Raw genomic sequence first — 26,652 nt, 5'->3', positions numbered from 1 at the left:
GAATAAAGGCGTACCTCACTGTCATGCACAAGGATCATGTTGTAAAAATCCACGGATGGCGTGGCGAGAGAAACAATCCAAATGACTGCTATGATTGGCTTCGTCTTGAAATACGACCCGTGGTAACGTAGCGGATGACAGATTGCCAGGTAGCGCTCTACAGAGATAGACGTCAACGTCAGCACTGACACAAACACGGACACGCGCTGAAAATACAGAATAACGTGTGTTTCATCAGGGAAATCAAACTTGTTAAAAAGCAGCATTTGCTTACACGAGAAAATTATGACTCCAGATAAAAAACAGCCTCGTGATAAAAAAGTGATCGCTGTAAACTTTGTAACTATTATTTCGTATAGTAACACTGTCAAGGATTTATGTCACAGACAAGCAATCTGCAAACAACAGCAACATAAACAACAACAACAACAATTACAATTTGAACATTAAAGAAACGTTTATATCGTTCTATCACGTTAGTATTGATATCGAACATTGAACTTCTACAATAATCAGCTGATTACTAATGAGGAATTAAGTAGACAAAGTCATCATCAAAAATGTTTGCTGAAGTATAAAACTATGATCAACTAATTACTGAAGCATGAATTATATCAATTAAAATTTGTACATTTAGAAATAGAGTAATTTGCTGACTCTCTTACAAGCGACGCACTCAATCAGTAAAAATGATGATCGTGTTTGCTTGAAATAATTTCAAACTGAAATATAAGACATTCTAATATAATATCTCGTATAAGAATAAATGCTTTCATCGGTATATATTGGATTAGGGTTAAAGCGTGCGGTTCGTGTTAATAGTATTTTTCCTAATTTGCGGAGGGTAATTAAATCAATTGAGAATCTAGACCTTAGTCTTGATTTTCCAGACACATCCTGACAATTACAGGCTACGCTAGTGTAAAGGTTATCTGCAGCCAATTGTATAAAACTCGGATAAGTTGACCACAGGTTATATTTCGGCTAGTGAACACTTTTCAATGATTTGATTGGTTAGAAAAAAATATTGGATAAATATTGACCAATCGATAAACATTTCGGATAACTTCATGCCAGCGATAGTAACTTAGCATCAGTTAATATAATTGTCTTCACAATCATTTATACTGGTAATGTGCTGAGTTTCAAAGTTTCGTCTGGATACTTTTAAGTGAAACAAATAAGAGAGTCAAAGCTTGTTCCGGTTAAACGGACGAATTTCAATTGATAGAGATACCCTTATATCATGGAAGACTAAACAAATATTATATCGGTTTAATAATTGTTTCGGGTAGTTTTCGAGTTTACATTGTAATGCCTTTTTTAGACACACTTTTCACGAAGTAAGGTGCAGCGATGATTTCACATGATCTTTTTGAGACTTCGTAATGCTTCTGTGTTTTCTGTTTAGAAATTCCACAGTACAAGTTCTATCTGTGTTGCATTGTGCCGTTATATATCTTGCTGCGTGTCTATTAGGTTTATAGCCTTGTGCCTCAAATAGATCAAGCGTTCTTTCATTGCCGAAGTCAGTATATTATATCGCAGTGTTTCCATTCTTAAGTTAAGGATTATGCAACACACATTACTGACTGGTAATAAATGTGGAGTAAGAAGAAGAAGAAGAAGAAGAAGAAGAAGAAGAAGAAGAAGAAGAAGAAGAAGAAGAAGAAGAAGAAGAAGAAGAAGAAGAAGAAGAAGAAGAAGAAGAAGAAGAAGAAGAAGAAAAAGAAGAAGAAGAAGAAGTAGACTAATAATAGTAATAATAATAACAATATTTCTTGAAGAAGAATTCTTCCTTATTCAGTATGTTCATATCTATTGACTCTCATATACTGTACAAATAGATGGCAATTCAATTATTATTTATATACAACATATCCAGATACAGTGCAAACTAAAAATATACGTTTTCTGAATGTAAAAGCTTTTAACTACGCTGATGTATGTAGAAAATAAACCCTACCCTTAAGTAAATCCTCAATTATTCCCCAATTAGGCCAACTTTTCAGCAAACAGTTTCACAAATCGTGAGCCTAAATTGAAATGGAAACAGGCTTTAAATGTATATTACCGGTTAAGGAACGGCTCGTTTAATAATACACTTTTAACGGAATGTAAATACGCTGGAAAATTAAATATTTAATAAAAAAGAAACCTTATAAGCTGAGCGGAAGCCAACCTAAAAACAAAATAAGATTGTATTCATCTATACAACTTGTATAACTTCAATTAGTGTCTCTGCCACAAGTGTTCACTTTTGATATAAATAAACTTGGTATATGACTTTCAATTTATTTCGTTTTAATATATCAACGAATATTTGACAGCATCTTAGAATTGTTATTGTTGTTGTAATTTATTTTTAGTTTGTATTTCCTTCTGGAAAGGATGCATTTATTATTGGACTATTTTAAGACACAGTATAAAACCTTGAATTTGCTTAGGCTACATATGTCAGACGGCTGACTTTGAATGACTGCATCGTATCTGATAAGAGTTGGATCTCTTGCGTCGGTTTGATTCATACAAGCACCGATGCGTCTCTAATTTTAAGTTGCTTTGGCCAAAAAAAGCATTTATTCTAGGTGTTTCAACTGAACCTGGACTCAAATGGCATTTCAAGCATCAAATTGTACAGTTCTACATATCTTTGCCCACATTTGAAGTTCTAGTAGCCAGTTTGACTTCAAGTTTTGACGTTTTGCGTGCTCGTAGAAGTTCGAGCGACTATTCTCTTAACAAAAATGCGAAGGTTGTGAAAACCAGTTTTGCCGGTATTGGACTAAACTCAAAGTATGACAACTTCATGTATATTAATAATTTGGCAGTTAGTTATACCGAACCTATTCTGTGAAATGACCCCATTATATATATATTTTTTTCTTTCTAAAAGTGTTTAATAAATTGGAAAGGAATATATGTAAAAGTTATACCAACAAATATTGGAAAAAAGACTTATTGGGCTCTGGACTATGACAATATTGTCCATTTCAAGTCCTATTTAAATGGAGCTTAGGAACAATAATTCAACCATTAATAATGTATTTTCGGACAATTTCTTTACAACTTTGTTATCAGTATTGAACCCGCTTTCAAATGACACCAAAATTATAGGAGGCCCCAAGCATCAATTATTTAACATTGTTACCAATGGTTGGATAGCTTTATTTAATAAATATAGGCACCAAAGACGATTACTTGCATTCGAGTGTTGTCTCTTTATTTGCTCACAGCTTCTGCACTTTAATTTTACACCAGTGATATGTTATACAATATTGAATTGCTTTATAATAAAGCACCACTTCGAATCCTATTTGAAAAAGTAGTGCACACAGGGTTACTGAAATTAGATAATGGTTCTCATATCAAACAGCATATCACTCCTTATATGTTAACTTGATCGTCCAAATTGTTCTGCCTATAAATCTCCTTTCCAGGTTTCGAACGTCAAGTCATAAAATATTATGTGTAAATGATGGAAAATGGTACTTAAACGGGTAAATTAGAATTGTGTAGTTGAAATGAAAGAAAATAAGTAAGCTACCCCGTACTAGTCAATAGGGACTCGTTCAAGTTTGATAGGGTAAGACATCGAAATAATCAATTGCATATGAAATGTTAAGAAACTACTTGTTTCAATAACAAAACCACACCATAATAAGAGCTCTATTGTTAACAATCAAATGCTCTACATTTCCTTAAAGGGTTAGTTATACTTTTTAAAATTGAATTATCTTAGGCTTCGATTTACAAATTTATTTTAAATGAGTTTCTGCTAGTTGATGTTTGGTGTTTGTTTATAGTTTAAAAAAAAAACTCCATTTCAACAAACTTTAAGTTTAATTAAAAAATGTTGCTTATAAGAAATGTGAGTCTATCACATTCAATACAAACGTTCGGTATACATTTTAATTATGCCCCCACAAAGTGGCGGCATATAGGGTTGCCCTTGTCCTTACGTACGTCTGTCTGTCTGTCTGTCTGTACGTACGTACGTCCCGAAGATTGTTTCCGATCTAATTCTTGAAAACCGTTTGTCCAATCCTCACCAAACTTTAAACACATGTTTGTGACCATAATATCTTGATCAAGTTCGATAGTCATGGAAATCGCTTTAGTCATTTAGGAGTTACGGCCCTTTTTTGCCAAAAATACTTCAAAAATATATGTTTCCAATCTAATTCTTGAAAACTGTTTGTCCAATCCTCACCAAACTTTAAACACATGTTTGTGACCATAATATCTTGATCAAGTTCGATAGTCATGGAAATCGCTTTAGTCATTTAGGAGTTACGGCCCTGTTTTGCCAAAAATACTTCAAAAATATATGTTTCCAATCTAATTCTTGAAAAGTATGTGTCCAATGTGGATCCAACAAGTTTTTTCCTGCCTGAATGGCGCCATATAACCTATACAGTCTTGCGATGCCGTAAAACCCAACTCAACTCAACTTATCCTATATGTGCAGATTATCCTGAATAATCATTATGGCTTATTTTCTGTGACAAAAAATCGAAGTGGGGGCATCCGTGTCCTATGGACACATTTCTAGTTTTAACATAAGTATGTACATGTAGCTACATTTACAAGCAGACGTTTACGTTCAATATCGCAACCTGTCTATTTTGTATTGATATCATATTAAAATCAATCGCAGACCTATATTGTTATTATGTTTAACACGATTTGCCGTCACTCTTTTTAAGGTAAGCCATCCATCATTATGATGCAAAGATGTTTCAAAGCATTTAAGGTATTAAAATCGATATAATTTCTATGTTTAATTTATATCGATTAACCATTATATTGTTTTCCATGGACTACATATTTCAATTATACCATAATAACGCTACCATTGTGATCTGATTTATAAATTTGAGATTATAAATTATTTTTTTACTTTCGATTATATAGCAATTTTATGTATTAGTTTGTTAACATACATAATGTCTATATCCAAAAACTTCGCGGTAGAAACTTGACAGATAAGCTTGACATTTTAAACTTTAAAATGAAACTTTACCAAAAGCAAATTGCTGACAGGACAAATTACTTCAATTAATTCCTTGCTGTACTTATGTAATGACTGTTTACCAAATCACCTTCATCGGATTAGTCCAAATTGCAAGATTTAGGGATTAAATGTACTATAACTCGATTGTTTAAAGAAATGACCTTAAATATATTTTGTTCAAATGATCAAGGAGTTGTGAATATGGGTTAATACTTATATTAACATAAATTTATGTTTTATCATACAAATCAAACGTAGCACAGGCATCAGAATATGTATTTTTCGACATTATGCTGAAGTTATTCCGAGTAAAGCACACGGCCAGGCGACGATTAATTATCGAAAAGCAATGAAAGTCTTTATTAAGAATGCTATGGTTTTCTGTCAGAAATTTATCAGAATTCCGACCATTATTTCGTAATATATATCTTCCTTTTGGCAGATTATTATGGTAGACAGTGCAATACTGTCATTACTCGCCATGAAATAAGCTACGTGTCCTGTACGACGTTATTTGTCGTAGTTTCAGTATCATTCGGTTAAATTAGTACGAGTAAGAGATTGGACATAGATGAATTCCATTTTAAATACAACCTTTATAAACCCTTACTTTATCCGGTCCTACGGGGTTCTTGTAAATGGAAAATCTCTTCAGCCGTTCCTAGTGGTCATTGACAGTGTTCCACTGAACATTGCTGTCTATGAACATTCTTTATTAAAGCGAAATTGCTTTCCATTTCCTTAGGATTTACTCTGTCCCCGTCGGACCACTCTTCAATATTTACAACGTTATTTTTAATTGGGAATAATCGCGGCTATATTCCAAAATCGATTGTAATTGACATTTTGTTTGGGAGTTTTTTCTTAAACGATGGATTAATTAAGGTCGAGGCAAAAGTATTAGTTATTACTTTTAATTAAGTATTCCTTTGAAACTATTAGCAGAAGGATACGTTGGGTTGGTTAGAAATTTGTATAGAAAATATATGGTTAAATCAATGCACCAACATACTTGCAACAATAAGGCATGAGGTTGTTAGGCGAACTGAACAATGACTTTCCCTTCTTATTGAAATATGTTGGTTTAACTACCATCTCATTCACTTGTAGTTTATTTAAATATTTTCTATATTATCAAATATAAGCCAATACGCTTATGACGTTTCAATGTTCGCTTTAGTTTATGATAGATTGCATGTACATAAAAATGACGTGGGAAGGTAAAACTACACATAATTGATTTTTCAAACATGATCAAATTTTTGATAAAAACGTGGATTAATTAATCTCAACCTTCGAGTGGAAAACGTGTTTTCGTTTTTTGGTGTTCTTTTCCTCAAAAAAAAAAATCACAATGATAAATATATATTTCCATATAAACTAAGATCTTCTTCTTCGCCTGTTTTTAGCTTTCCATATCACATACTATTTATGATTAAAGGTAATTTGGATGATATTTTTGCTTCAACAAAGCTAACAGGCCTTGTAAACAAAGCACATAGGAAAACACGGAACGCTCTTTAAGGCGTTGAAATTCATCGCAGGGAATATCGGACCAAAGAAAAAGAGTATCTACGTGATATCCTGCGAAAACAAACTTAAAGCGGAAATTAAGAGACAGGAACCACTGATTGGCCTCCAGACGGCTGCCCCTGAACAAAACAAAACTGGAGAATGTATGTGTATCAGTATAAATAAAAGCAAAAAAATGGAAAATAATTATCGTATGTAATGGCGTCGAAACAACTTCACAACTGTACACTGGCTAAATGTTTTCATACACGGATGAACCGCAATACTAATACATTTAATTCTCAACCAAATCCATCACATACCCTTATAAAATGGTCAGCTACGACATGTGTGTGAGAAGACGTTCGACGACAACAAGTTATAATGATCAATGATATACTAGTATATCATGTGTTTCCTGTCTGGATATGAAAATCCGACCCAAGACCATATGGTTAATTTTATCTTTTAACGTAAAATAAATAAGTTGGCGCGTTCTTTCTAGCACCTACCTGGCATTTGGGGGTGCCGGATGGAATTTTACAACACGGCAAAATGCACCACAAACAGTAAAAAAATGCGAATACAGTAGCTGTACATATAATATATGTGTACCTTTCCGGAATGTTCTACTCAACATTAACGACACACTTCGACCTCTCCTCCTCGCCGTAAAGTCGTAGCAAATTTTATGACAGTGTGACAGGGGTATGAAAAGGATATATATATAAAGGTTGATGGAAACATATTATGCATATTATGTTTAACTCACTTGACTTGGATGTTTTAAACAAAGCAAAACATTTGTGTAATAGCTACGTGGCAACATATTCCACAATGAAAAACGCGCCAAAATATTGCAAATATATATTTTTATCTGCAAAGAAATCATACGTGTGCTTTTGTTTTGATTAATATAGTCGATTGAGTTAAACATAATAACGATAATAAAAAGCCACCAAACGATATTATTCCCCATGAAAAGTGACTTTCGAAGATACATTGTGATTCGGGTCGTTATGAAAATAAATAACTTTTTAAGATCTTGCAAAAAATGAAAGTAACATAGTTGAGGAAAGCGTAAATATTTCAATATATTACTGAACTACAGTTATATACTGAAAACCAATGGTTTTATCTATTTTATCATCCATTTGTCTTTGACATATTTATATTTATCTAGATGTTGCGAATGCAGAGAAAAAATAACTTAGTCTGACTTATTTCATTTTTCAACCCTGAATATCATTTTTCACAGGTCTAGCTGTGCAAATTTGTATAGATTATTACATATTTTTTAAAAAAAAACGCTGAAATTTCAAGACATTTTATTGAAACTGAAGATAAATCGCACTAAATATGCAACATTGTACTATTGATTAATCACAGCAAAGATGTCACGATTTAATATATATAAATCCCAGCAAAGTTGTACTATAAACCTATACCTGCAGATAGACGGATAACTTGCACATTATGATCCCTAGGAACCACGACTGCATGACATCCGTGATGACGGTTGCCGGAAGGCATATTAAAAGGACCAGAATGTCTGCAACGGCAAGGTTGACCAGAAAGATGTTCGTAACAGTTTTCAGTGATCTACTGCACCATGCAGAGTAACATACTAAAATGTTACCCGTCATTCCAACCACAAACACTGCAAGAAATAATGTCAAAAATATCCAGTGTTGTATTTTCGGATATATAAATTCTTTAACAAGCTTTAAAAGCTGTTCATCGCTAATGTTCACAATTTCAATTTTTGCCTGTGTGTCAACATTATTATTGTTTGAATATGTATACAAACTTGAATTGTTTACAATGAAATTTGTCGAATTTGATGATTCCATTGTCTTTTTTTTAAATATTTTTTACGTGATTCAATTTAAAATGATTTCACACAGTCCTATATATACAATCCTATTTAATTCGTAACATTTATTTTTATAACCTTTCCATTTGTCTCACCATTGACCACTTCTTGTAAATATCGGATATCCGTCGCCAACTTGTTGTGCTTTTTATTCAATCTCCGTAACACGATATGCCTATTATTCAATAGCATGACAAGCTGTGGATCACTTAGAATGAGGAACACTTCATTCGCTCTTATAGGGAAAGTAGTGTAGGAGCACTCGCAAACCGCAAGTAGGAAACTGTTTCTAGTATAAAATCCTGAACGAGGATTTGCAATATCTACCTAGGAGTTTTGTTTTTATTTCAAATGGGTACATTGAAACCAAACAATAAAGGCGTATTTATTTATTATATATATTTTTTTAATATTAATTCATTATTATGTTAAACTCATTTGACTCAATGATAAAAATATAGAAAGCATTTAGCTATATTTGTTCATTTTTTTAACTGTGAAAAATATGGCCTAATAGCTTTTAATTTAAAAAAAAATATTTATAAATTATTATATTGTTTTTTTATCTGCGAACAAATATGTTTTTTGGTTTTTATCAATAAAGTCAAATAAGTTAAATATGATAATGCACTTAAATTAAAAATACTTCAACCAATATTGTGCGCCCTTAACGCTAAAGCTTAACTGTTTCAAAAAGAAAACATTAACAGCACAAACTCCTCGTAGTCCTCCGTAGGTGTGTCAGTAATTAATATCAAAGTCATAATTGAATAACCAGATAGTTTGGAATTTACAATCAAGTAATTCACAGAACTTCTGTTTCCGGTTTCACAAATTTTGTCAACAGTTAGATAAATAAAAAATATTCATAACGTATTTAGAGCAAGAAAGTAAGGTGTGTTGTTATCAAATTAAAGCTTGATGTTTCATTGACTTATTCTCATTCTCTTTGTTGGCTTGTTTTTATTTGTCCTGATAAGGTCGGTTTCATTCATTTTGGTACAAAGTTGTACTCCAATCGAAGAATATACCCAAAGGAAGAGCTGACCATGTGTATTTTAGTTGTTACACACTAATAGAAACCGATATTGCCAACAACAAAAAACATTTAGAAATATGAAGCGAATTTAACTTGTACACACTGATTCCTCATAACCAGGACTAGGAAGAAATTTATAATATGAAGCTTTTTCATAATTTGTCCCTTACAAATGTAAGGGATGAAAAATTCTTATGAAAATAAAAAGAAATATGTTGATGAATAAACAAATATCTTGTTTATGTTATACATCAATCATATGTGTGAATTAGATATTTATTTGGTATTCAGCAGACACAAACGTGTTTTTTCAAGACTTAAACTATTATCAGAATGGTATTGGCACAAGTATTGAGTCATTAAGATACACTGTTAAATAATCAAAAGCATTTAGTTTATTGCGATTCCATCTTCCAGGTAAACGTAATCTTTTACAGCAGAGATATTCAACGATTTCAAAGAATACCGAATGCATGCATGCACGCAAATACGGTTAACAATATGTACCCAAACATTGGTGCTGGCTTTTGAGAATTACTATATTTACAAAACAGTTACATTACTTATCGCTTCAATGACGACCTGATACGACCTAAATCTATGTTTATTGGAATAGCAATCTTGAAAAGCTAACATTAAGATAATCTTGATCAAAAATGAAAAGAAAATCAAATATCCTGTCCTGAAGTATATTAAAAAGAAATACTCATCATCACCAGTATTTATTTTACAAATATCTTAACACTATCGTCGAACTTAATGATTAAACCCGAGCAGCCAATTTTGTGAAGATTAATACAGGATTTTACTAATTGTGTAGAAACTTAAATATTTTACAATAAAACATTTTATATTTCAAATAAGTGACCATCCTACTATGAAATCCAAGGAGAAAATGAACAGTCATCCTTACACTGGCGTTACGGCATTGAAACTTTAAAACGAGTCCAGTCAGTGTTTTGAGCTAGTTTAAGGCTAATTCGCACTAGATATACGAATGAGTGCACGTTTGTGGCAACCAACACAATGACCAGCGACAACCACTTCATGCAAAACACTTAAACGTTGCAACGAATGTAATCGATCGCTACGTTACTGATAACTTGAACGAACGGTTGTCCAATGCTGTCCGATTATCGAATATATAAGACTGATGGACAATGCTCTTGCGAATGCCGGCAATTTATTGACAACAGTTCGGCAATTCAATATTCGAAACAAAAAACAAACAACAATATGTAAATAAGTAAAAGGGTGAAAAGCAGAAGCTCCAATATGAGAATGTAATTATACGTTCCAATAAAATCAAACACAAAGGCATATAAACAATCTAAAAGCCCTTCCACATAGTTTTGTTGTTTTAAGATAACTGTAATCTGGTTTTGATTCTATACAAATCTCTATTTTCCATTGAAAAAGTAATACTATATGTTATTAACAAGCAAATATTTTTATGAACATATGGGTCTGGTTTTTCAAACTTCGTTTACCGTTTACTTGTCATTGCCAGTCTAATCACCAACCACCTGTCGAAACATCTGACACAAGTAAATGCTGTGTTTTAGGTTACTGTTTCTATATTACCTACATATTTATTTACAGTACTTAACTTAATCAGTTTTTGTTAAAAGGTTAAGAAATATATATGGTTACCAAATAATCTCAGAAAATTTACCTGCATAAATGACCCTGAGAGGTATTTCCTCCATGATGACAGATTGGGCTTCCACAAATGCACTGTCATTGTGGCAAGTGTGGTAGACCAACTTACTTTCATATTTCTATAGCGGTAGCTGACCATAAGCGGAGGAAGCCACTTCAAGTAAATTTTAAATCCAATTTATTTTATTAAATAATATTTTCTTCCACCGTTTACATCATCCGAACGCTTGAAATTATAACACAGATGAGTGGGTAAAGTAGAAACGGTCGGACGCTTCATCCCACTGATACTTCACTCCTTGGATGGTTCAACCCGTTTCTCTTCAATTAACAGGTTAACTGTTTATCTCAAAGAACAAATAAGCATTGCACCAGAATCACCAGTTTTGAACAATAGAATTGTTAGAATGCAACACTAAAGTATCGCTTTAGTTATTTAAAATCATATTTAGGGAGGTTTCAATTAATACTCCCCATACCCGTATAAGGCCTTATATTTTCCATTTATGCTGTGATCCCCGTTTTAATATCATGTTCTGTATACATAAAGTTAAACATATTTTTGCTCAAATGCTGACAATTTTTCACATTAAGTTTTTTTTTTAAACAGCACTTAGTGGCATAAATATAGCACATGGGTGTCAAGTTTGGTCTTAACAGTACGGTATATCAACTATTTAGTCTATATAATCAAACACCATTGTAGAGTTAATACTAATTACTCAGATCAGATTAAAGTTTCTCCCACCTCAGATAATTAGATCCAATAATTTAACCATGCTAGACATTCTTATATTGCCCACAGGCGAAGATAAAATGCCCGTATGGAACTCCTTTTTAATGGTCACCACATTGTAATTACATCCCTTGTTCAAGACTGTCGTCCGTAGCATCATGGAAACCTTGCCTTGTGTCAACATTTAGAACGCTAATTAATTATTTCTCGCTTCAAATGTCACCATAAAACAGTTTTCACGCACCTTTCAAGAAATAATGCTTCACTCTCCTTAGAACTATTTAAAGACCGATTCGACTATTAACATAATCTGAATCACTGCGCGCATATCCATGACAACCACGAATTATCGCATATCCATACGCACTTATTTTCACTAAGCACAAAAGAGTGCCAGCAAAAATTACATTTTTACTTAAATTTGTTTAACTGAGGTTGGAGAAAAAGCATCTACCATGGCCGAGAGTGTAAGATAGGTTAATTCCGACCCGAGCGTAGGGTGTTTTGTGGAAACGAGGTTTACGGAGTTTTTTTAAACTATAATAAATGAAATTTAAATGAAATATAAATAAATACATATTCCTACAATTGGATAAAAAAATTTCTAGAGATTTATCTTCTGATAATGTTTCCAAGGTACTAATCAAGAAGGGTGAGAGATTGGTTTGGTGGATTAAGATGTCTGCCTCCAATCCAAGAGTTATTTGGTTATATCCAACCTGGTGACAAATGGAACATTGTGATGAGGCTCTTGAACGTTCACAGTACTGATATCCAGGGGCGTAGCTAGCCCTCTATTCATGTGGATTCATGATTATGCTGGGGAGGGGTATGAACATTTTGAAAAAAATGGAGCAATCTGGTGTATTCTGGGCGTTCTTAGGTCCTATAGTACTTGTAAATTGACAGTTTAAGGATAATAAATCAACAAATTTATTTTCTCGGCAGATCTTTTCTAGAAAATAGCAAACAAATAAGGTTTGATAATGTGAAAAACACTCAGATTGTCTTACAGAAGTCTAATTGTCTGTCATTCTTGCCATTGAACTGTATAATTACATACTCGATGGCAATGTCCATGTGTCTGTTACATCATGTACTCAAACAAAACATAGTGATTCTGTAGCTTTGGCTAAACTGTTTTATTTTTTGTCAGAATCATGTGGATTCAGCCGTGTATTTCGCTTATAGGCAGCTACGCGCCTGGTTTTTACCTACCAAACAGACTTGGCTGTTAAGTTATCAACCTTCATCACAATCAAGCAAATTATTCTATATATATGTTTTATTTGACAAATCTTGCAATATAAGTTTAAGCAATATTACAACACAACTACATTAACAACAAACATGAAATGGTTATAGTGGCTTAAATCTGACTTGGTCACAATTTATAGAGAGAGCAAAATAATTAATTTCCTTATTGATAAAAACTAGTTTAAAAGGTAACAAATCACTTAAAGTTCCAATATAGCTAATTTAAAAGTCAATGCATCACTATTAGTTCCAATAGAGCTCTATAATGGAGTTTATTCATTTAAAAAGTTTAAAAAATGCTTTATTTTGCTGAAAAGCATTGGTAACACTTGCTACTTTAAAGGGCGCCTCTTTTAAAGCATGGATCTTCAAATGATTTTGCTTTTGCTCTATAGTAATTTAAAGCTGCACTCTTACAGAGTGAATGTCTGGTACCCAGTGATATAAGACTGCTAACAAAAGATTTTAATGTAGTTTTTCATGTTTTTGTCAGAAATTTGATGTTTTATGGCAATATTTGAATGTAGTTTTTCATATTTATGTTAGAAAATTGATGTTTTATAGTAAAAAGCATTATTAACGCTTTTTTTTATAGATTTTGGCGTTCTTTCTTTCAATTGAAATTTGTTCTATTGTAAGTTACCTTTATTTTGATAACTGAATTGAAGGCTTTAATGCCAACATGAACGTGTTCTGAGACAAAACCCCCCAAACATTTCATATCAGTGTCAAACTGTGAGAGTGCAGCTCTAAAGCCAAACTGGTAATACAAATTGAAAGCATTTATCCTGTAAAAACAATAGCATAATGTGCTCCCTACTAAAATGTTACAAAATGGTCTGAGAAACTAAACATTTACTATCCCTATATTGAGCTGAGGTGAAATACACACATGAATATACCTACAAAGCATTATTCCTAAATAACATTTCATGCATTTCTAAAGATACTATTTCAGCAACTGTAAGTATATTTTACTGAGAAACACACGAAGCTGGACAAAATCCCAACTGTTGCAAAGATAAAGACAGCAAAGTCATTGTTTCCAGGTTGTAGCGATACCATGTTAAAACTGTTAACAGCGCAATGTAACATCCCCACTGAGTCCTGATCTAGGCACAATGTGCACATGGACTTGTAGCATTTGCGTTATAATAAATGTTTTGAAAATATTTATTGATATTCAACTTTTCAGCAAAAGCTGGGGTATGTGCATATATAGTTGAGTGGTTTATCCATTTTCCTAATAATTTACTGGTTTCCACAAGAAGACTCGAATCAAATTTGGGATCAGTCTCTTATGTTACTTATTTTCTATTTTTTTTCTACAATTATGATATCAAACATTGAAATATATATACATGTGATTGTGATACAGGTAAATGTAAGCATAATAATATTAATCATTTTCAGTTTCAGGAAATATTTTTTTTTACCACAAAACATGGCCAAGTCCCTTTAAGAGCATTTTGGCAATTGCAAAGGAAATTGAGATGGCACTCATTTCTGTACGCATGCATAAAAAACAAAGCATTAAGTTAAACTACAAAATGAATTAATCAAAGGTGTTCGTCACATTGCCTGCATGGATACAGTAATACATTTCTTTTTTTTATTTTTTATTATCAATATTTTTGTTTTTTGTTAAGATAATGAATATATGTCATTTAAAAATATATTCCACAATTTTCCATGAAAAAAATAGTATAATATATAAATAAATATAATGTTACTTAATAAATATACATGTGTAAATGAACCAAACGCATGTATACACACAAAATACATGCATGTTTCTACAATTATATAGATTATTATTTGACACGGTTTATTGGTTAACATCTCTTTTTTATAAGTAAAACATTTTGCACTCTTACCTGTGAAACGTTTTTGCGATCAGATCGCTGTCAAGGAAACAAGTCAATCATGTGGTACATATTAAGCCACTTTCCGTTGTCTCATGCATTTTCATATTCGGCTTTGATTGTATGCGTAATTCCAGAACCAGTCTGACCCGAAATATGCACGCTCAAGTCACTCAAAGCGGAATTTAATGTCAAAGACTTCTCTGTGATTAACACTTTCGGTCGAAATATTACAGTTATTAACACTTATACGCGAAATGTCTCGCGGAGTTCATGGACCAGTGAAATGAGCCGTTATAAACCTTACCCTGAAACCGGAAGTCAAGGGTGGTAGAAAATCTAGGAAAACAGAAAAATTGGAATAAAGTAAAAAAAAAAGTATGATAGGCAAATTTCTTCGCGGGCTAATGTGGAGTGTTCGGAAGATAGAAACCATATCCTTAAATTCCGATGACTTTTAATCTTCAGAAGTTCTTTTGAACTGAGTAATAAGATGATTACGTGATCCGTATTAGGACTTCGACACAAGTTAGTATGTCATAATGAGATATTCTTATTTCATGAATATCTCCTAATTAGAAAATAGAATCTCCTTATAAGGAGATAATAAACTTTAAGATGGTATCGACTAAGGAACTTCGACATTTCCATACGTAATTGGTCCCCCCTACATCTAGAGTATAAAACAAGCAATTCGTTTCGTATTTTTATTGTGTCTTTGAATCCACAAAGGCCTGTTCTAAAACGATATAAAAAGTATAAATGCAAGAGCAGCTTTATAAAGATCATTCAAATAAACGAATTTTAAAATTACATCCACTGTTCTTACTCATAAAGTAGGTGCGTCCGATATTTAGTGTGTTATAAACCGGGAAATAATGTCAAATGTTAGTTAAATGACTTCCAGCAAAGCTGTAGAAAAAAACAAGAACAAGAACGTATGCGCAACATGAAACAAATCAATTTGATAAAACATGCTGTATACGTATGTGGGTAAATCTAGTGTCGATTTTTTCCCCAATCTCCTCTTATTTCTGGTAAAGTAAACATACTTTAAAACGAAACAATTAGTCTGTTATTTGGTTCGGAAGCACTTTGGAAGTAATAGTAGCAGTGGTACTAGTACTAGTAGTAGTAGAAGTAGTTGTAACAGAAGTAGCAGTTGCAGTAGCAGTAGCAGTTGCAGTAGCAGTAGCAGTAGCAGCAGTCGTAGTAGTAGTAGTAGTAGTAGTAGTAGTAGCAGCAGTAGTAGTAGTAGTAGTAGTAGCAGTAGCAGTAGCAGTAGCAGCAGCAGTAGCAGTAGCAGTAGCAGTAGCAGAAGCAGTAGCAGTAGCAGTAGCAGTAGCAGTAGCAGTAGCAGTAGTAGTAGTAGTAGTAGTAGTACATTTCGGTGCTTACCCACCCCGTAAGATTAGTCTCACGCATGCAAACATAACTGTTATGTATAATACCTATGCCGGAACACAACAAAACTGATAAGCACTTCTTAAAAGGAAAAATGCACATATTTATAAAAGTGGTGGCGCTGTTGCCCTAGTGTTGGCGCTGTCGAGTAGTGGTTGCACTATCGAGTATGTTTTGTGCTTGAAGTAATATAAAAAGTTAATGCTTTTGGAATTAATACAAAAGTTGCTATGTTTATCATTCATTGAACATTATGCTGGTTATGCATACTACTTGCGGAAACAAAACTCTACGCGAACTACCTTAACCTTACTGAAAACTATTTCGAAAACAAACGGCTATTTGCTGTTAATTTTACCATAGAACTATAAGTATCTACCATGTGTGTCCGGTACGGATAGAAAAATCCGACCCGAGTGCACGCGCGTAAGCCGGTAACGAGTTTGCCGAGTTACCGGCCACGCAGAGTGACCGAAGGACGGTTTTTTCGATCCGGACCGGAAAAACATGATTGATATTTAGAAATAAAAAGAAAATAAGAAATAAGGTGTAGCGCGTTGTTGGACGTAACTCATCTTACATGGTGGTGTAAGATGCAATTTCCAGCACTGGACAAATGACTGGAAATACACGTCCAGTATGCAAGAATTCCTCTCTCATAACCAGACACACATGATAGATACTTATACAAGGGGGAGGACGTAATTTGATTTTTGGCAAACATTAAGTGAGAAAAATGTTTCATGGCAAACAAAATGGCGTATTTTTATTGACAAGTGCCGATTCTGGGACACGTCCAGTATGCAAGAATTCCTCTCTCATAACCAGACACACATGATAGATACTTATACAAGGGGGAGGACGTAATTTGATTTTTGGCAAACAGTGAGAAAAATGTTTCATGGCAAACAAAATGGCGTATTTTTATTGACAAGTGCCGATTCTGGGACCATTTTTTGCCTGGTAACTTGACCTTTTTTATAATTTTGAAAAATGAATGCGCTCAGTTTGTGGGGAAAAGCATATCTTCAATCGACATCTTAGTTTGGTATCATTACGTTAAAGATAAAAAAGTTATTGAATAGATTGTGGCTCTGGAGGCAATGTTTACAAATAAATGTGTTGAATTTATCCTCACTTTTTCGTATTTTCTCGGCAAATATGGCATATCTCTGCATGTTGTAACCGTACTTACTTATATATATATAATTTTATTCCTATCTTCCAAATGTCATAGTTATAACTCGATTTTACACGTTTCCTTGCCGATTTTTTGTACATTACCCCCCATTTTGTTTAGTGCAAGCACATTACCCCCATTTTGGTGACAACGCAAACAACCTTCTGCATCATTTCCGTGTCTCCAACTGTTCATGATGTGCTGTAAATTTATCAACATACCTTTGACTAACTACAAGTGTATGTGTTTACGATTATACCATAGCTAAACAGTAATACAACAGAAATTATTCTACAATAACGTACCTAAAACAAAGCTGCACTCTCACAGATAGAACAGTTTGACAACTTTTGTATGTTTTATCTTTGAACATGCATGGAAACCAGTGATATAAGGCTGCTGACAGAAAATTAGATCATAGACTTTCAAATTAATGTTAAAAAAATGATGTCTTATGCATTTTTCTTAAAGTGTTAGTAATGCTTTTATCCATAAAACATTATTTTCGAACGAAAATATGAAGCAGTTTTTATTACTGGTTGTTAGATATTTACTCAAAAAATGGTTTCTTCCAAGACAACAATATAAATACAAGTTGTCAAAACGGTCAATGTCAGAGTGGAGCTTTAAAAGTTGCATTAAAATTCGAAATGTTTTGCATTTTGTTAAACTAGTGCCTTCAAATGTTTTATCTGTCTCGGGTTTTGTTTTCTAAAGGGACCATTTAATCGGCATGTTGGAATTGCCTATTAAAAATTTCGCTTCAATGCCAGCAGTCAGACCAATTGCACGACTTCGATTTACTTATAAGCTATGAAAACACTTCGATAGTTTCATTAGAGAATTGGCTTTGTCCTTATAATTCTTGTATTGTGACGCTGTGTGTCTGCTAGGCCTCTAAGTATAGGTTATTGTTTATTTGGGCACGTTAAATTATTCATAAAAGTTCTTTATATTCAATTTCACCATGGACTTGCGTATGCTACCATATATATCATCGCTACCCATTATTTGCATTTATTTAGTTCTGTACAAAGCATCCCATGACTTGTTTGTATTGATGTATATATTGTATAATTTTGATTGTTTCAAATCTCAAATGTTGAAATCATCCTCTGGTGGAAATAAAAAGAATGCATGCATTCACGCACGAACCTATACAAACAGAACTACACTAGAAACATTTATAAAAAGAAAACTATCATAGTTTGGAACACAGCACACTTAGAAAAAAATTTGCTATACAAGTACCAAAATGCATTAATATTGCCAATGGTTGTAAATGTAACACTTATTTTAAACTGGACAAAAAATGTATACCAATAATCAATTATTTACACATTTAGTTCGTCACGTAGACCAACGTTTATGCATAGGTTATTGCTTATTTGGATGTCTATATGAAAAAGAATCGTTCAAGTATGGCGCAGTAATATGTACGATTATTGTTCATTAACTTTGAATAAATAATGTATATAATGGATGACTTGTATTTGTTACTGACAAAGCCTCGCCTATATTGTGACTTATTTCGCCCTACCCCTAAAATGTGTACGTGTAAAAATCGGTAAATGAGGTAATAGGAATTTGTGTATTAAGTATTTTACCAATTACAATTCACATGCCTTTTACATGAGTATCCTCTTTCAAATGAGTACTTTAACTCTTTAAAAAAGATATAAAGCGTCCAGTATGGTATAATATTCATTTTTCGATGAACTATAACTCTACAATTTTAGTATGTGAAACAACCAATATGTTGGTCATTCAACGTACGGTAAATAAAAAAAGCTAATAATATAAACATTATCGTCGAATAATTTGACAAATTCCGCCATCTCATTGGTCCTAAAATAATATCAATCATTCTACATGGGTACCGGTACAGTGTTGACTACTGGGCCTGTCTATTTAGTTTCAATTGTATTGATAAAATAAAGTAAGCAGATATTTACATTAAGTGCAATGTAATTCGCAATTAATGTAGTGTTAGACTTATCTACAAACATCAGCTAGTGTTATGAGGTACACCATTTTATAAAGCCATTTTGAAGTTTACATAAATTTACACCAATTAGTGTAATAGTTTTGTTTTTTTGAATTGCCAATCAACGACAATCCGTTTGATTTGTCATGAAACATACAAACATATAAATAGCTTCAACAAAACAATTAAACAATGTATCAGATAGTAAGTAGATATACTTTGTTAGGTTACTTAATCAGAATAGTGTTACCTTATATTTTAATATGTTTAACAAAAATCATTCAGAAAACGTAAAGAAATATTCTGTACGGATTTTTATTTCACGCGGTTTATCCTATGAACGACATAACAACGGCTAAAAAAGCATCACTTAATTCACTTACTTACAAACTAAGAGGATATTAAACATGCGCTATTCATCCAGAAGTTATAAGAGCACCTTAAGATTATAATCATGTGAATTAATTGTTTAATCAGGCTACAGTTCTAAATAAAAAATCATATTTATACGAAACTTTATCAATTAATACTCAAAGTATAGCCTTTAACCATAGATAACCTATTAAGTAAGTGCATGGATGTTGCTGCTTAATATGTTATATATTAATACTTCAAAATATACATGCACATGTTTTCTCCGGAATCATTTGTTTCTAAGGAAAAATTATAAGTATTTCGTAATCATTGTCATTATTAATTTGTGTCGAAAGCTTTTAGCGATATCTTATCAATGGTGATGTATGTCAGATTATATGTTATATATTAATACTTCAAAATATGCATGCACATGTTCTCTCCGGAATAATTTGTTTCAGAGGAAAAAATATAAGTATTTCGTAATCATTGTCATTATTAATTTGTGTCGAAAGCTTTTAGCGATATCTTATGAATGGTGATGTATGTCAGATTAAAAATCCTTTTCAAGGTTCCTGTCGTAATGAATTTCTTGAAACATATTTTAAGAGCAGCATGAACGATTTCATTGGCAGTATTGGGATATATCGGACGCAGATGTCTTATAAAAGCGAACTTTTTCAGGAAATGGAAAAATAGTTTCGCATATTTTCGAGATTTAATAGCAATCCCATGTTATTATATAAATTTAATATGGCATGCGGTGACATTGATATTGTCAACCCGAGAGCAGAAGGTCACCCGATGTGAGGGTTGACAATATCAATGTCACACATGCTGCCATATGATATTTATTTTATTATACCGAAAAAAAATAAGTACATAAAATGTTTTAAAGTGTTCTTAATTCATTTAATTAAACAGGTTTAACAAGGTAAACAAAATATAACATAATAAAATATCTAGAAAAAAAATCAACCGTTAATTATGCTAAAGTTCCTTCAAAAAACTGACAGTTCCTGTCGTCCGATGTTTTTGTGTACACATTGATTAGTGACGTCACTGCTGTATGTGTATAAGGGAAGCAATCACGTCATGGTTTAGCTGAAATATTGAAGCAGTTATTTGCCCTTATATGACATTCAAAATATCACTGCGGTCACATAACCTGACAATGAATTGTCGCTTGGTCACGTGTCAACAAGGTTGAAAATGTTTCTGATAGTCAAAATATCTCTTTTTAAGGTAATGGGATTTTACCATTGTAGACAAAAGTGTGGTATAATAATATAGAATATACTTCAAAATGATATAAACTGAGCCATAACGTGGGAAGACCTATAATACTTAAATTATCAAAATGTTAAAAGATTAATACACCTTTGAGGTCGAAACCATCTACAGAGACCTGCAAAATACTTAACAACATTTGGAGGTAATATGCAGATGGTAACGACCGAAAACAGGTTGATTTTGCGCTATTCTGGCATAAAATATCACACACAAAGCCCTTACTGTGTGCCACACCGTATTGAAATGAGAAGAAAGGCACATAATCAGTATAATCGAATTAGCTTAAAAAACAGCAGCTGCGTTACGTCATCTGCTGATTACGTCAAAATGTGTTGGGAGTATTCAAAATCAAAACAATCAAAACAATAAAGATGTCATTCACGGAAGTTTCATCAAATGTTTATGTCCATCTTATTCGTGGATTAACATTATTAGAAAGGCGAACACAATCAATCCAGTATTTCAAAGTATGTCCGATATAGATAAGTTGTCTTATATTTAAGCAAATAACATGTTGTCAAGACATAGTGCCAAAACCTGCAGCGATATTCTTAATCATAGGATGTTTTATTTGTGTAAGTAATGCTGTTGTTATTTTAAACATAAATTATTGTGGTATTTTATGTATCTATTGCTAGAAATAAATACTAATCAGTTCATCTACGGTCTGACCGGGGTGGTAATCGATTTTTACACCCATTTCTTAAGTATGCACAATTGTGCGCTTTAATGTTTTCAGTATTTTATTTTGTTTGATTTAACGAAGTTTTAAAACAAGATTAGCATTGGTTTCTAGTTTCTTATTTGTAAATAGATATATGGTATCCAATATGTGTGCAATACTATGTGTTGTGTATATGTATCTATTTTTGATTTATTTATCTATTTTAGATTTATTTTGTGTGTGCTTTAGTCTCTTATAACTCATACACTGAGTGGCAATACATGTTTTAAGGTATATTTATTATGTGATGTATATATGTTGTATTGATGAGACGTTAATAAACTATCAAATATATACGATAGATGAAGTTGCCACATTTAACGTATGTCGAAACATATTCTTCGTGGGATTAAGCCCCCTGCCGCGCGTGCGCATATGTAAAGTACAGTCGAATTGATATCACCAATGGCTTTTGAATATTAGTGATCATATACGAAAATAAGACAAATATCATATATATATATATATATATATAACTTTCATTATAAACACCCACGACGAGATCAAATGAAGTAGTAGAAACCTGTAGAAGCATATTACAGAACTTGCGTCGTACTTTTTATAAAATAAATCACTAATTGCCTATCCAAATTATATTATTTCAAATCAAAAACATCTACATTACGTTCCGAAACAGAGCTGTTATTCATTGCAAAACATGCTACTTATGCATACATGCAAAACAATGACAAATATATTAGAAAAAATGATTTTGAGAACAAATTTGTCGAAGTGTTTAAGAAAATTGGACCACGAATTAAATTCAAGAAATAAACCGTAGATAGGACTCGGTAAGCGACGTTTACTGCACCATGTTTGTTTAAAAAGGGTTAATAAATACGAAAATGTTACCTTTGTATTTAGTCGTTACCCTAAGCAAAACACTGCTGAACGCTAATGCATTTATGACGTAATAAATCACGTGGTATACACACTCACCGAGAGCTATGGGTTTTATATTGAAACACCAAGCGGTTATTTCAATATCAGCTCTCTGTTACATTGAACAACCATGACATGTGTTAACAGTAGTTTCTGACCACACGTGACATGGCTATTGCTACGAAAATATACATATTTTCATGAGTATAATATATGAATGTTGAACGTTATAATCCATTCATAATCACCGTCTTTTTTAATTGGTGTCGAAAGCTTTTAGTAATTCTTTACAAATGGTATGTACTTTAGAAATAAAATCGTACTTTTTTTCCCTACAAACATGTGTGAACACTTTGTACAGTTTGTTCCGTCTTGGGATTGATGTTTCTATTTATTTGGTAGACGATGCTCTTCAATAGGTCGAATGCACCTTTCGTAAATATGATAAATATTCTCTGGCAATATATTTCCTTTAGCTTTGCCAATACTAAAGTTATGAATAACACCAGATAAGAATACGTCATGTTTAGTTTTGTTTATTAACATTCTTAAGAGGAAACTGAGTTTAGAACGTTACCCTGTCATGACCTGCAGTTTGATGCATCTGTCTCTATTTCATGAAGGTGGTCTTTGATCGACGTGCATCCCTCATTTATTAAACGCTTGAAGTTGTGTCTATACAAACTATACAATATAAGAAATGCTGTGTTGTTTTGTTGCAGGTATTGCGTCTGTAGTTTCCATTGTATTTTGATTGTATTCATATAAATAAATATCTATTGATCTAAGACAATACAGTGACACCGCCAGGACTTGTTCAATTACTTATAGTCTTTGAAATCGCATCGATTTCAATGATTTCCCATATTATATAACTATGGGTGCTGGCAAAGATTCTTAGAGTCCCTAGCATAGTTTTGTGCATATAATATAAATTAAAAGATTACATCCTTTCGATAAGACGTATTGATTCATTTATATGCATTAACACCATTACATACACATGAATACTTAATATATTTTATAAGAATATAATCAACCCCTACTTTTATAGCAAATTGCAATAAACTGCTCAAATTTTTATATAGAATGATCTTTCTATTTAAAAGCAATACTTTATACGACCGATCCTCATGTATATATGCATAAATACAATTTATTAATGATCAGGGGTTATTTTTTTATAATTTCATTGTATATATTGTATGAACTGTTAGAAACGAAGTAAACTTTGTTAAGTTGTTTTTGTTAATAAAAATGAAATGATGGGTACTCACGATAAACATTAAATAAAGGACTACAGAAACGCAGGAAAATGAATCGCAATGCGTATGTTTCTTTATTTAATTTATATGAATAACTTTGTTGGACAAAGTATATTATAACATAATATCCAGTTGTATAGACACATGTATTCAAACTAATCATGCATAAGTCGTCCTATAGACGAGATACTTTGTAAAAGTCTGAAAACAATGTCTGCTCTGTTTCTCTAAATCACTCTTAATACTACATAATGCTTTAACCTGTCTGATCAAACTTGCTCTTGCATTTTCATCATCGATATGCCCGGCTAAAATTTGTGATACGTGCAACAGGGCACAGTGCGAAAAAATATTGTAAGGAAAGGGTGATTAATTCTGTTATCAAAGTTGAGTCAAAAGAATGCTTTGCCACAATCAAAACCCTTTCTACTAAGCCGCTATTTTATTAGAGCTGCAAATTAATGTTGTTCAAGCCATAAAGCCAAAATTTGAACGCTTCGCTTCGTGAATTATTTCTGATTGAATCCATGCATTTTCTATTTTATTTTTCTCAAAGCGAATGTTCTTCTACAATTATGTTTGCTTTAGTAGAAATATAAAAGTGACACTCTTATTCAAATCAATACATACACATGTGTAACAAACATCAATTTTCACTGATAAACCTTTAACTTCTTACTAAATAATGCATTTATGGAAAATATTAATTACTGATAACAAGATCGTAACCGTGTATTTAGTAGCAGAAAGTGCAACATATTAAACGATTGGTGAATGCTAAAATATTTACTGTGGTCTTCTATAGTCTCATAATGTAGAACTACCGTGTTTTATGCTTATTCCTTTCAAATTAAACTCGGTATCCTTCATCAGAACCATTGTTTTCGACATTAATTTATCCTTTTTGGAATATTAAATCAATAATATTAATTGAGGTAAATCTTACTTGGGAGTAAGAGTACATCTTTAAGTAGCAATGGCAAGAACTCTAACACAAATCATATTTATTATGGATTCCTTATTGCAGAACATTGCGTTGTACCAAGGGAGGTAATACAATAACTGATTCAAAGTGAATCCTTCTGATTTGCTTTCCCTACTCGTATAAAAGATCAAATGACAGTTTGATAAGAATAATTGTAGTTCTGTACATATAATTATATTAGTTTTTTTACTCATTGCGCTAATTCTGAGATGGGGGTCCAAGTCAAAATTAATATTCTGCAGTCATATAGTGCTAATAACTCGCAGTTCAATTTCATCATTATTTATTGTTTAAATTATTCCAATTCAACGTATGTTAAGCATTGTTGGAAGTATGAATAAAGCATATGAATGAGTTTATCACCTTCAAAGTGGAGTGAATAAGTATAGAGCTAGTGAAGAATTAACTGTGGTTAAACCAAATAGACATGATGTTTGCATAGGTGGCTGTATCGATTAGGGATGGTGAGCTATGTTTTAGATATTTAAATGAATTATTAGAAGTATTTCACGACCGTATTATAAACATTATGCTCCAGCAATGAAAACGGTATTAGATACTTTTATATTATGTATATAATTATATCGCAAGAATGATTTTACAGTCCCTGACCGTTTCTGCCACCAATAATTGTTTACAAATGTTCAAAAAGAATGTTTTATGACGGGTACAATTGTTTTCAGACGTAACAATAATCATATCAGTACTGTTTAGAACCATTACGTTACATAGTTAAACACTTCTTAATCAAATTTACTTAATTATAAAAATATTGATGAGGACAGAAAAGAATGAAGCGGTCGTAAATATAAATGCTTTTAAGTTCTATAAAGGGCTGCTGCGCAATTATCCTTTGTTTTTTAAGCTGTATGATGAATTATGGATCATGTTTGTTCTATTTCAGTACTAAAATAGCTTTCGTTCAATCAACGTTTTTTTTTTAAAATAATCATTAAGGATGAAACGTATGCATTCTACATTAAAGATCAAAAGATATACATTTTATGAAGTATATATCTCATAAGAATTTCCGATACAAATATGTGCCAATGCCTTAAGGCGTTTTTCTCATTATCGATAAGAAAATGAACGCAGTTTCGTGAAGTACACTTTTCAAAACCTATTTAATGAACAATATATTACAAATGTAAATGTGTGAAATCTACGGTGAAACTTCCTCTGCAAGGGATATCGTAATGCTTTCAAATTCCCTGTTAACACTTCTAACCATATTTGCGAACACTTGTAGTTCAAAAATGAGCCTTCCACTATAAAAATATCCCAGCAGAATACCGATGAAAGCAACTTATCTTATTTCTCATAGAAGCTTTGAAAAGAAGAAAATTATCAGCAGATCTGTAATTGCCTATTGATAGTAGAAGAGGGCATATCCGTGTGTGTTTGTTTTGATAAGGATAAAGGTCTTTGTACAATACGCTTAAAACGATGATAAAAGGGGGCTGATCCATTAAATGTCCATGGGGTTATGCTATTCAAAGAAGACCAGAACAGACATTTCATTCAGACTTGTACACTGTACATCATCTACATATACATACATGTTTTCATATTATCATGTCAACTTGTATATACAATGTGTAATGGTAAATTGTA

General features: G+C 32.4%; 1 protein-coding gene across 1 annotated transcript in view; it reads right to left on the bottom strand.

Annotated features, from left to right (window-relative positions):
• Positions 1–26,652, bottom strand: part of LOC128215397 (orexin/Hypocretin receptor type 1-like) — a 90,523-nt gene that overhangs the window by 11,815 nt on the left and 52,056 nt on the right. The window contains exons 2-4 of the mRNA XM_052922084.1: positions 8,501–8,732; positions 7,978–8,189; positions 15–206 (exon numbers count right to left, since the gene is read on the bottom strand). Of these exons, the coding sequence (XP_052778044.1) occupies positions 15–206; positions 7,978–8,189; positions 8,501–8,732 (636 nt within the window). The remainder of the gene's footprint in view (positions 1–14; positions 207–7,977; positions 8,190–8,500; positions 8,733–26,652) is intronic.

This window comes from Mya arenaria, chromosome 13 (assembly GCF_026914265.1).
Source record: "Mya arenaria isolate MELC-2E11 chromosome 13, ASM2691426v1".
In the NCBI taxonomy this organism is placed as follows: domain Eukaryota; kingdom Metazoa; phylum Mollusca; class Bivalvia; order Myida; family Myidae; genus Mya; species Mya arenaria.
Note: the sequence above shows the minus strand (reverse complement) of the source record. Positions and strands in the feature narration are given on the sequence as shown.